The sequence below is a fragment of the Eptatretus burgeri genome, chromosome 11 (genome assembly GCF_056783735.1).
Source record: "Eptatretus burgeri isolate ZD-2024b chromosome 11, Ebu_testis_v1, whole genome shotgun sequence".
Lineage (NCBI taxonomy): Eukaryota > Metazoa > Chordata > Myxini > Myxiniformes > Myxinidae > Eptatretus > Eptatretus burgeri.
Window position 1 is genome coordinate 89340307 of NC_140971.1, and position 13519 is coordinate 89353825.

The following is a 13519-nucleotide window of genomic DNA, read 5'->3' on the forward strand; positions in this document are numbered from 1 at the left end:
ACAACACACCCCAATAAATCTATTGATTGTACCACATACCTTTCCTCGCCCCATTGTAAAGAAACCATGATTAGAAATGTTCCCTACTCGTTTTTGTCTTTTTCTTCATTGGTCCAGCATGGTCCAAATCCGAGATTAGCCGGGACTTTATACCCAATGATCCGTTCCTTTAAGCCGGTACGTCCTTGGCAGTGTCGCTCGGCTGCATCCGATCCAGTAAAGTGATCCAGTCTGGACAAGGCGTACCGAGGGCGTGTTCCCCGGTAATTAAATCACGTGATTAATTAGGTAACCCGAAGACGGGAGGACCCTCGGTCACGGGGTTGAGTTATTGGCGCCCACGGTCGGTTAAGCGACCCACCGCGTCACGGAATCATCCGTGTGCGACGGCCTACAATCCCAGGGAATCTGGTGAGAGCCGAGGTATCCCCCCCCCCCCACTCGTGGTCTTCTCACCCGACCCGCAACAATATATATATATATATATATATATATATATATATATGTATATAGACCCCGAAAGAAGACCCCGTAAGGGGTCGCCACAGCGGATCATCCGTTATGATCCGCATACTGATTTGGCACAGGCTTCACGCCGGATGCCCTTCCTGACGCAACCCTGGTTGCTTCTTACGACACAGGGATAAGGATTGGTTTTCGCCATGATTCTGGGCTACCCTACACCCTCTCATAGCGTGGCCCAGCGCAGAGCTCTCGTCCTCAAGTGATCCTCCAACCCAAGCCTCCGAGGAGCCGGATTACACGCGCATGCCACTACGCCCGAGATATACACACACACACACACACACACACACACACACACACACACACACACACACACACACACACACACACACACACACACACACACACACACAGTGGGGAGAACAAGTATATTTGATACACTGCCGATTTTGCAGGTTTTCCCACTTACAAAGCACATAGAGGTCTAATTTTTATCATAGGTACACTTCAACTGTGAAAGACAGAATCGAAAACAAAAATCCTGAAAATCACATTGTATGATTTTTAAATAATTAATTTGCATATTATTGCATGAAATAAGTATTTGATACATCAGAAAAACAGAACTTAACTTAATATTTGGTACAGAAACCTTTGTTTGCAATTACAGAGATCAGATGTTTCCTATAGTTCTTAACCAGGTTTGCACAGACTGCCTCAGGGATTTTGGCCCACTCCTCCATACAGATCTTCTCCAGATCCTTCAGGTTTCGGGGCTATCACTGGGCAACACAGACTTTCAGCTCCCTCCAAAGATTTTCTATTGGGTTCAGGTCTGGAGACTGGCTCGGCCACTCCAGGACCTTGAGATGCTTCTTACGGAGCCACTCCTTAGTTGTCCTGGCTGTGTGTTTCGGGTCGTTGTCATGCTGGAAGACCCAGCCACACCCCATCTTAAATGCTCTTGTTGAGGGAAGGAGGTTGTTGGCCAAGATCTCGCGATACATGGCCCCATCCATCCTCTCCTCAATACGGTGCAGTCGTCCTTTGGGGATGCTTTTCTGCAAAAGGGACAGAATGATGTTTCCACCTCAATGCTTCACGGTTGGGATGGTGTTCTTGGGGTTGAACTCATCCTTCTTCTTCCTCCAAACACGGCAAGTGGAGTTTAAACCAAAAAGCTCTATTTTGTTCTCATCAGACCACATGACCTTCTCCTATGGATCATCCAGATAGTCATTGGCAAACTTCAGACGGGCCTGGACATGCGCTGGCTTGAGCAGAGGGACTTTGCGTGTGCTGCAGGATTTTAATCCATGACGGCATAGTGTGTTACTTATGGTTTTCTTTGATACTGTGGTCCCAGCTCTCTTCAGGTCATTGACCAGGTCCTGCCGTGTAGTTCTGGGCTGATCCCTCACCTTTCTCATGATCATTGAGGCTCCACGAGGTGAGATCTTGCATGGAGCTCCAGACCGAAGGAGATTGACTGTTATCTTGAACTTCTTCCATTTTCTAATAACTGTGCCTTCAGGTGTTGCCTTCTCACCAAGCTGCTTGCCTATTGTCCTGTAGCCCATCCCAGCCTTGTGCAAGTCTACAATTTTGTCCCTGATGTCCTTAGACAGCTCTCTGGTCTTGCCCATTGTGGAGAGGTTGGAGTCTGATTGATTGAGTGTGAACAGCTGTCTTTTATGCAGATAACGAATTCAAACAGGTGCAGTTAATTCAGGTAATGAGTGGAGAATGGGAGGGTTTCTTAAAGACAAAACTAACAGGTCTGTGAGAGCCAGAATTCTTACTGGTTGGTCGGTGATCAAATACTTATTTCATGCAATAAAATGCAAATTAATTATTTAAAAATCATACAATGTGATTTTCAGGATTTTTGTTTTCGATTCCGTCTTTCACAGTTGAAGTGTACCTATGATAAAAATTACAGACCTCTACGTGCTTTGTCAGTGAGAAAACCTGCAAAATCGGCAGTGTATCAAATACTTGTTTTCCCCAGTGTGTGTGTGTGTGTGTGTGTGTGTGTGTGTGTGTGTGTGTGTGTGTGTGTGTGTGTGTGTGTGTGTGTGTGTGTGTGTGTGTGTGTGTGTGTGTGTGTGTGTGTGTGTGTGTGTGTGTGTGTGTGTGTGTGTGTGTGTGTGTATATATCGAAGCGTTTCATACTTGTCTGGTCTTGTGAAAAGTAAGTTTTATACAAAATACAGTACATGGAGTCCCCAGGTTGCAAAGGGATTCGTTCTGAACAATCGTTCATACAGTAAGTAAATCGATTGGCCAATGACCCGGTGTCATAAATGGTGATATCAGATGCTTTAAAAATATATTTAACTGACGCTTTGATGCACTCTGGTATGCCTGGAATGTATGACGGCAAGACATACTGTACTTGGCTAGGAATGAGAGTGGGTTTTAACTTTTAACCTCAGCAGGGTACAAGCGATAGTGTATTCCTTTGTACTTGTGACCATTTCCAAAGCAATTGGTTATTTTCTGTGAAGGTGTGCTTTATAAAGGTTATATGGTTTCTCTTTGAGTTTCAAAGAAAATTATATTTAACACCACCAAATTTCTGAGCCGTTTGCTGTATTAACAAGTTTTCTAAATTACCGAGCCAATTTTTTTCTTCATCATATAACGATTGGCAGTTGTTTCTCAAGATGAATGTTTCTGCACATCTCCCTGAAACATCTATAATGCAACATTTTTTGGCTGCTCTTAGAGCACCCTTATTCTGGACATTTCCATCTGTCTGTGCGCGAAACTTTGGTCAAGCCTCGGGGCTAAACCACTCAACCGATTCCAATGAAATTTGGTAGGTCGGACCAATATTTCTGGGAATCGTGTGCTTTCGAATATGGGACCCCCGGCCCCAGCAACGGCCCTTTAAAGTGGTCAAAAAATCGAAGCTTAGAGTTCTGTGCGCAATCTATCTCGCTCCCTTCATGCCAATTTGCAGCCCTAACAGAAAATATTTCTAGGAGATAGGTTTTGGGCGAGTACATGTCGGACATTTCAGAAACGGTTAATTGCGAATATCTAAGAGAAAGAGTCTGATTTTGATGAAACGTGTACAATGTGGCTAGCATGTACACAAAAATGAATGGTTGCTATGCACACCTCCGTTGCTTAGCAACAGCTAAAATACTTTATCGTACATCGTACACTTATTGTGGACTGTACAAAAAAAAAAATCAATACCTCCGAGGGACCTGGTTTTTTTGTGCCCAAGGAGAATGTCTTACAGCATCATATAACAAAAATAAAATCTTTAATGAATACATAAATGGAATTACCAGGGCTGCCATTTGTTGGAGTCTCTTTGGAAACATGCCTGAAATTTCACAAGGCAGGTTTCTGGGCGCAAACTAAGAGGGTTGTGATAATCATATTTATTGTGCTAAATTGATTGATAGCATGTACATGAACATCGGAAAGTCGCGCCGGCCAGCTTTCCATCTAGAGCGAACAGCCATGTCGCCTACCGGCTTGTTTTAGAATGTTTATTGAAATTCCCACAAAAGGGTGAGAACTACAAGGTTTTAATCAGTAATCAGAATTCAGACTCCAATTGGCTGATTACCGAAAAATTGCCGACACTGACATCGGCCCAACACTAACTACAACAATATTGTTACATTAGACAGCCTCTGCTAACATAGGCAGTCTACGTTGGAATCTTTCATCCTGCTAATGGCCAAACGGTTTCTAATTACGACTGCGTTCAATTATTCTACTCTTTAATTTACAACTTTACCATTCCCCAAGATCGCCCAAATAAACCAAAATCGACTGCACACGCATAGGAGGCAGATGGATGGAAGACATTTTACCATTTAAAGAGTTTATTTGTAATGAATAGGGGGAAAAAGGTGGAGGAGAGTTCAGAACAAACCATACGAATCAACAAACGCAGAGGGAGAAGGGACTAGTCAAACTTATATACAAGGCTGAAAAAAATAAAACAAACCACACTAGGTGCCACATTGCAGGTGAGGACTTTCCTTTGGCACAATGTGCATGGTGGAAGGTGATAATGCAGTCCATTATGGAAGCCAGCAATGAAGCGAGCCCAAAGATGAGACAAACCAACCACGAGGAGCAGCTCGGGACGTGCACCCTGAACCAGTCCTCGTGACCCTCTCTGTCCTTTCCACAGAGTTTCTTTGCCGCACGAATACTCCTGCTCTGCCCTTTCTCTTGGCTCCTCTTTGTCCTTCTGGCCTTTTCTTCACACTCCAGTCCTTCTCTTCTCCTCCGCCTCTGACCCTCTTGGTGGAGTCCTCCTCCAGGCCGTCTCACTAATGGGACGGCCCCAATAAAAATAAATCCATTGCCGGCTTCCGGGCCCAACAGTGCATTACCCTGTCGTGCCAAGCACACACTGGCCAGATAGATCGTGACGGCCTTTTCTTTTTGGAGTGGTGACAAGTGTGCCTTTTTGTGATGGGAAGTTCTCACGTGGCCCCACCCATGAGCAAGAGGTGTTTACACATTCAATATTAACCTGACCATCCTGTCTACAAGTTATATACAGTTGTGGCCAAAAATATTGGCACCCTTGCACTTTTTTTCAAATAATGCACTAATTCCTACAGAAAATCGTTGAAATTAAAATATATTTTGGGATCAACATGTGTATTTCATTGGTTTGCAGAGGAACAAAATACAAAAAGCTGAAAAAAAAAAATCTTATCTTATTCCACACAGAAATCCTAAAATGGTCCGGACAATGTTATTTGACACCTATTAGAAGTTGTAAGAAATAATTAGATTTCAAGCAGGTGATTCTCCTCTACTTTGTAATTGAACTCACCTATCGTGAGTTGCAGGTACCCGCAATATAAAAAAAATCACTCATTCAATCAGTTTGAAAAGAGAAAAGGAGTCATTCTGTGGTTTTTTTGTCACTGTGTGCCCCACAATGAGCACGGAGAAAAGAAAGAAAACCAGAGAATTGTCTGAGGAAGTCAGACACAAGATTGCAGCCAAGCATGGACAATCTCATGGCTACCAGTCCATCTCCAGAGACCTTGATGTTCCTGTGTCCACCTTACGCAATGTTATCAGGAAGTGTAAGGTCCACGGCACTGGAGCCAACCTTCCAGGACGTTGCCGCAAGAGAAAACTTGATCGAAGATTGCAACGAAGGATTGTTCAAATAGTGGAGAAAGCACCTCGATCAACTGCCAAACAGATTCAAGCTGACCTTCAGACACAAGGTACGACAGTTTCAACTTGCAACATCCGTCACCAACTCGATGAAAGGGGGTTATATGGTGGGAGACCCAGAAGGACCCCACTGCTGAGAGGTAGACATAAGAAAGTCCGACTGAAGTTTGCCAAAACACTTGAACAAGCCAAAATCCTTCTGGGAGAATGTCCTGCAGACAGATGAGACCAAATTCAAGTTTTTTGGGAAAGCACATCATGTCTGTTTACAGAAAACAAAATGAAGCCTTCAAAGAAAAGAACACCTTCCCTGCAGTCAACATGGGGGAGGTTCATTGATGTTTTGGAGTTGCTGTGCTGCCTCTGGCACTGGGTACCTTGAATGTGTGCATGGCTTCATGAAATCAGGAGATTTACCAAGGCATGTTGGAGCGCAATAATTAACCCAGTGTCAGAAAGCTGGGTCTCCGTCGATGGGTATGGGTCATGCAGCAGGACAATGACCCCAAACGCACTTCAAAAAGCACCCAGGAATAGTCAAAGTTCTGAAGCTGGACTGTTCTGAAGTATTTGAATTATACATATATTATCGTCGCTTAAGGAAATAACAAATAAATAAAAAACACATTGCTACGTCTTGGAGTATTCCCTCGTGCCATGACATATGTTGGCCACATGATGGCCACAGCCACATATGACTGTTCCTGCCAGACTAAAATGTTTGTGAATGGTGAGCGGCAATTTCATTTAGACATCTGACTTGTGTTGGAGTAGATGGAGGTAATCTTGGACAAATCACAAGCAAAGTACAGGTGCCGGATGCACGATATGGTGCATATGCTGCTTGGGGGGAGGGGGGATGAGATTGGGACCATAATCTGTGCAGAGTGTTGTTGCTGCCGAAGCAGTCTCCTTGGCTATTGGGCACAATCCTGGACGGGTCGCCACTCCGACACAGTATACCAGCATGCTGGCCCTCATTTTGCCGACCTCGGAAGGATGGCAGGCCGAATTAACCCCACCTGGTATTAATTCAACAGCTGAGCTGGACTTGAACTCAGGACCCTCGGATCCAAAGCCCGCCACCCTAACCATTAAGCCAACACAACACCAGCGGGGGGTGGGGGGGGTGGCCCAAGTTCATCATGTTCTCATGCCGAGGAACAAAAAAAATTGTAGAGTTCAAACTGTGGTACACGAGTGTCGAACTCTCATCCACCATAGTTGGTTACAGTTCCAATTACAGTAGTCTGCAGAGAGTAACTATTGCAAAGAAAGGGATGTCAACTTTCGCCTGTCCTTCCCCAGTCATGAACCCCTGGAACTATTATTTTTCCCCTCACCCCAAAAACTACCTGGACACACCGCGAGTACAACCAACAGTTTTCAAATCATTCCGTCCAGTGGTTCAGGGGTGCATAGAAGAAAAGAAAAAACACACACACCTCAAATGATAATGTGATTGGCATGACCTGTTGTCTTTTTCAGAAGGAATATGGAGGAGCTGAATGAGAGAGGGTCAACATTGACAAAGCAATTGAACAGAGAGAGTTGGCATACAAGGGAGAACAGAGGAATGGGAAAGGAACAAGCATACAGGTAGCACAAATCGGGACACAGTGTACATAGGACAAGGGAACTGAGTGGGTTGAAAAGACAGCAGGCAGGGAAAACTGACAAACAGGGTAAATGTGGAGAAGTGCGGGTGATCAAGATAAGAGATTGGTGAGAATATAAAATATCAGGAATAGGAATAGAGGATAACTTGAGATGGCAATGGCTCAACATAAAAGCTGTCGAGAGAACATGATTGGACAGACTCAGGGAGGTGATTCCACAGTCGATAAGAGGGGGAAATAAGAGTAGAGATCAGCAGTGAGCTTCAATTGTGGAAGAGTAACAAGGTTGGGGTTGCTCGTGGAATTAATGTTGTACAATTGGACTTGTGAGGAACAAATACCTGAAAGGGCAGGTGGAAGCAAGACCAGGAATGAAAAACGGCTAGTCCACCAACTTGTCTGCAGTGGGAGAGGAGCAGACCTTGCACTTCCACTCTCCGATTGAGTAAATGGACTCAAGGCCACTTCCACCTCTTCCAGAGATGCAGGATGAGATCTGGCAGCACCAGCCCACAGAGGACATCCATACTTTGTGGCACTGCAGATGAATGCTCTGTGTACTGTCAGGAACTGAGAGTGGATGAGGAATAGCTTGGCTGTGCAGAGGATTCCAAGTTTGCTCCCTGTCCTGGAAGCCATCTTGGATATATGCTCGCTTCAGGAAAGGTTATCACAGATTGCTAATCAAAAGAATTCCAAAAAGTGCACCTCTGCCAGAGATTGAATGCAAAAAATGAACTGGAGGACAAACATCATTTTCTTTGTGTAGAGACCAATTGGGTGGGACTTCGAAGCATTTTGGGACATACGTTTGGAAGCAAGTGTGTGGGACCTCCAAGTGATTTACCAGCTTCGTGGTTTCTTCAAAATCAGTGAACAAGTATTTGACTGCAACTCGTATCTCATTGCTGTGAGAGATTTTTCGAGCAAAGAAGAGTCATATACAAAGTGATGTACAAGGTTTTCTAAAGAGGCTGATTGGTCATTTATGCAAACCAGGAACAGGTCTGGCCCCAGGACATGTCCTGAAGAATTCCAACCTCGAAGGAAAGGGTCGTTTCCTAAAGAAATCCCATACATTTGATTGGGGTTGATCCAATGTGAGAGAAACGTTTCGAACCTCCAGCTCTCAAGAACCATTCCAAGTTGAAGGCCAATCAGATCTTTGCCTCATGACATCTTAATTACAACTGAGTTTCAACATGTGCTCCACATCTTTATAAAGCACATGATGTTTAGCAATGTGGGGACGAAAAATTAAAAACACCTGTCCATATGTGAGGGTTCATTTCAACTTTGGGTGTGCTATCCAAACACTTTTGGTAATCTCGTGCACAACCACTAATGACTGCAAATACTCTCACAAAGTGAAGGCATAAGCATTTACAGATCCTGCTATGGATCCCACGACTGCCATTCTTACAGCCTCTGCTGCACAGTTCAGCTGTTGCGATTCATCTTGAGAGCAACAGCCAGAAAAGGCAGCATTCAAGGAGTGCAGCATCTCCACTCGGCGACGGAGAAACCCAAATGCAGAGCTGGGAACCACAAATCCACGGTCCAATGGGGGGCGGTCAGTATTGCAAATGGCTGCAATGTTCATCTCATTCGGCATCCCGGGTGGGAAGGGAGGCTGGGCTGTAAAGAGAAAGAGAGGGTAATGTTTTATTTCAGTGCGTTTTCAATCATCCTGCAACTGCAATGTATTTTCTCAAACAAATGTCACTAAGCTTTTTTTATAAGCTCTTTAGGATTGGGTGCCATGTCATTTCCCAAGCTTCTTCCATTAAAGAGGAATGTTCGGGGGAGGGGGAAGGGAAAGGGATATCTGACAACTGGAAAAATATGTGGCATACTCCGGCTGAATAATATGTAATTATTTTGTTCAGAGCATATAGTTGTCTCCTTCAGGAAACATTTCTTTAAAACAGATAAACTCAACATATCTGGTTTTAATGAAATTTGGATATGGGTCGTGTACAAAACCTATCGATTATTGCACATCCACGAGCATACAAATGTACATTTTGGATCACATCATAAAAATCTTCTGCAATGCAATTGGTATTCAACAAAGATTCTGACAAAGAAAAGCAATGTAGATGAGAAACAAATCAAGCAAGAAAAAGAGCAATCAGAGATTGCAGACCCTCACCAGGACTTGTTTTGTGTTGTGTAGTGTTTGTGTACTGGTGTGTTATGTTCGTAATAGACATTATTACAATTGCCACTTTATAACTGCTGACAGTGATGACCAGGTACCAAAACACCCCACTTTGATTGGACACCTGACCAATGACATTATTATTCAACTGAATTTAGAATGGGATTAAAATAAATTCAATTCAAATCAAATGGAAGACCAAATAGGTACAGTCCTGCGTTGGAATTGGAATACCATATTTTCCGTTGTATAAACCGCGGCGTGTATTAACTGCACCTCTGTTTTTCACCCTCACAAAAAAAAAATTAAAAAGAGAATACATTGATCATTTTATTTTCCCATCTACGTATAAATACGTTTGTGCATGAACTTTGTATGGAACAAAGTGACGGAGGCATCAACATGCTGACTCCCGTGTCTGCTTACTTTCATCTAACAGTCTTATTCTCATTTTGAAGAAGTTGAAGAGAGGAGAGGATACAAAGAAGTTTTTGTTTATCTTTCTTATTTAATATTGTAAAGAGGATTTTTTTGTTTGTTCCCAGAACAAGGAAGAAAAGAGATTCATACAGGTATCATACATCCTGTATTTCTTGTGGATCTGTGGCCCTGAAAAGGGCCGTTTGCGTTTGGTGAAGCTTTTCAGCTAAACCCGAAGAAATCCCCGTCAATGCTTTCCTCGTCGAAGACGGCACAAAACTCCTTGTCCGAAACAGGGTACAGCAAGTCCTCGTCGCTGTCACTGTCATTTGCAGCCGCCTCCTCCCAAATGTCGTCGTCCTCCGTGTCGTTCATGTTGTTGGATATGCCGCATTTCAGAATGAGATGAGAGCCGGCAGTCTCCCAATCAACATGATGCTCAGCCAACGTCGCTATGGGAGTAATGGTGAAAGTCCAATCAAGATGCATATGGCCAATGCTCGTCAGAATCTGGGACGAAACTCCCGGCGGGAAACACGTCACGAAATGTTGATTTTCAACTGATGAAAATAGGAAAGTTTGTCTGTGGTGATTCTCCCGAGATGCAGCTCATGTTCCTCGAAACCTGGGTTGAATACAAAGGCCTGCGAAGTAAGAAAGTTCGTCTGGGCAACACGAGTAATCCGCGGGAAGAAAGTTAGGAACCACTGATAGAAACGAGGGGAAACGAAGAGAGCCAAAGTAGGCCAAAATAACCGAACAGCACTGGCACTTCTTAAAGCTTCACCATCCCACGTGGCTCCTCGTTATCATGAGAATCTTCTTCTTCCTTTTAAGTCTATTTCCTGCCCTTGTATAGAAAAGTACTCGGGGTTGATTGGTTGTTCCTAGTTTTCAACCACGTCCCGCTAACCAGGATTTGCTAGCATAGAGTCAGATGTAAGGAACAAGCTTGGTAGATCAATTCTGACTGCATGAGATGTTCATGTAGAAAATGATGCGTGTAAAAAGATAGTCCCTCGTCTGTCCACCTCTTCTGCTGTGCATGAACAATGACGCTGGCTGGAAACTTGTCTTTAGGTATTGTCTTCCTCTTGAACACGACATACGAGGGAAACAAGATTGAGGTGGGTGCTCCATTATTGCACTCTAGCAATTGTGAATAATTATTTTGATGTGAGACCAGGTGTTCTTCTTCTTCTTAGTCTTCGTCTTTTGTGTTTAATGGCGTTTTCAGAGCCGTGAGGCTCTATATACACCACGCACCTAAATTGCGGGTGTCTCCAAGCGTGACTTATTTAATTTCCGCACACGGTTAATAAAACGCTCTACAAACTCTTCACCTGAACCGATTTTCAAAAATTTAAATGCCAGAATTGAGCTTAACCGCAGTTCCGAATGTTACAAAAGTGTTCATTTGGAATATAATCGAAATTCAGTATTGATAGTTTTTAAGACTAATTTTTTTCTACACCCAAGTATTAACCGCATCCCTAACTTTTACCTCTTTTTGTCGATAAAAATGTGCGGTTTATACACTGGAAAATATGGTAATCAGAAGGAACCCGAACAAGTAAAAATCAAAGATGAAGTCATCAGGCGGAACCTGAATAGGATTCGCAATTCAGCTGCTACTCCTCTACCCTCAAACCCATCAAGGCACAGCCAAGTGAGCCAGACTCAAAAAAAAAGAAAAAAAAGAAAAAAAAAGAAAAAAAAAAAAGAACCAAAATCAAAAAAAATCAAATATTCCTGGCTGCCAGACCATATGTCTGATCAAGTTGAAATTTAAAACATGTATTTCCCATCAATACCAGATCATAATTTTCATGTCGATTGATTAAGCAGTTCAAGAGAAAACATTATTTAATATTTTCTTCAATCCAATATGGCTGCCAAACCAGCTTTTATATTATTCCTTCACAAACTTGTACACCCAAAGCTTGGGGAACATTTGTGTGAAGTTTCCCCTTGATCTGCCCAGTCATTCTGGAGAAGATTTTTTTTTAAGGTTTTCGGGTAAATCCAATATGGCGGCCAAACCTTTTTTTTAACCAATGACATCATATGGGTGAACCTTTTGTTCCTTATGGATAGGCAGTCATATGTGTAAGGCTTCACCTGGATCTGTTCAGCCACTTTGGAGATGATGATTTTTGAAGGTTTATTATTATTATTTAAACAATATGGCTGCCAAATCACGTGACTGATGATGTCAAAAAAAAATTTTCTGTGGACCATTTTACCCCGAAATGACCTGAGAAAGTAGAATGGCACTTGGTAAAGCACATACCTCTGCCAGGTGGAAGAGTTTACGTTTTATATCCCACTGATGGGCTGGATCCGAACCAAAATCCAATCCGCTTGTTCTTGTCACCTATTCAACTCATCCACCTTAGTTTGTCACAACTCGTCCACAACTTAGAGATACAGTGATATATTTAGGTTTTGGCCCTATCAATTTTATAAATTAAGCCAGTGTTGACCTTTTGACCTAAAAATTAATTGGCAGTTGAATTCAGCAGCTGACATAAAAATGCTCTTCAAATTTCAAGTCAATCAGATGAAAATTGACGATTTTAGAAAATTTGGCACAAATTGGCCTTTTGGCATATTTTGACCTTTTGGCCAACGTTCACCTGAAAATTAATAAGTGGTTGAAATCAGTGATGTGAGATGCAAATGCTCTTCAAATTTCAAGTCAATCAGATGAAAATTGACAATTTTAGAAACAATTTAAAAATTTGGCCTATTTTAGGTTGACCTTTTGACCTATGATAACCTCAAAATTAATAGGTGGTTGAATTCAACGACCTGATATGCAAATCATGTTCAAATTTCAAGTCAATCGGTTGAAATTTGAGGATTTTAGAAAATTTGGCTCAAATTGGCCTATTGACCTACGTAGATCTTTTTGGACGACCGAATTTTACGAAACTACAATGCCGGACTGTCGCAGGGTCAGTGTCATTAATTTCAGAACGATCGGCTGAACGGTTTGGGCTGGAGGCAAGCAGACAGACAGACAAACAAACACACAAACAAATGGAGGCAATCAACAAACTTGTCAAAAAAAAAAAACAGAAAGAATAATAATGTTTTGCCAAGTAAAAAATGGACCCAAATGCAATATCCTCTCCTTCGGCGAGGGTAAAAATAAAGACGTACCATAAGAAAAGAAAGGGGAAAGAAAAACAAAAAACAAAATGAAGTAAAAAGATCAAGATTAACAATAAAATGAAGAAGGGGAAAAGGGCGAAACTAGGGAGTTCAGAGAACACATGACCCCATGCAGTCTTGAGAAAAAGGACATGGGCGGGGTCTGCGAGCGGAAAATTTGATTGGTCGAGTACCGATGTAAAATGCTGTAACATTTTGTCCAAGTACTGTGAAACGGAAGCGTTTTGAAAGCGCCAAAAAGGTGATTTGTGTTCTCGCGTTCAAGTATACAATTCCATTGAAATAAATATGATTTTAAAAGTTTGAATTTTTTCCAGAAGTTTAGTGCTGTTGATGCAGCGTCTTTTACACCACGTTAAATTAGTTATACGTGCTTGTTTGTGTCCTTCATTACATCCCTAAGAACAGTAAGTTTCCTGTTTGGAATGATTTTCAATTTTGTTTCACTGCCAGACAGGCAGACTTAAAAAAAAAGTTATCGCGATCAGCA

General features: G+C 42.5%; 1 protein-coding gene across 1 annotated transcript in view; it reads right to left on the reverse strand.

Annotated features, from left to right (window-relative positions):
- ECM1 (extracellular matrix protein 1) overlaps window positions 1-13519 on the reverse strand; it is a 39476-nt gene that overhangs the window by 7594 nt on the left and 18363 nt on the right. Inside the window, exon 3 of the mRNA XM_085847322.1 lies at window positions 8689-8903. Within this exon, the coding sequence (XP_085703448.1) occupies window positions 8689-8903 (215 nt within the window). The remainder of the gene's footprint in view (window positions 1-8688; window positions 8904-13519) is intronic.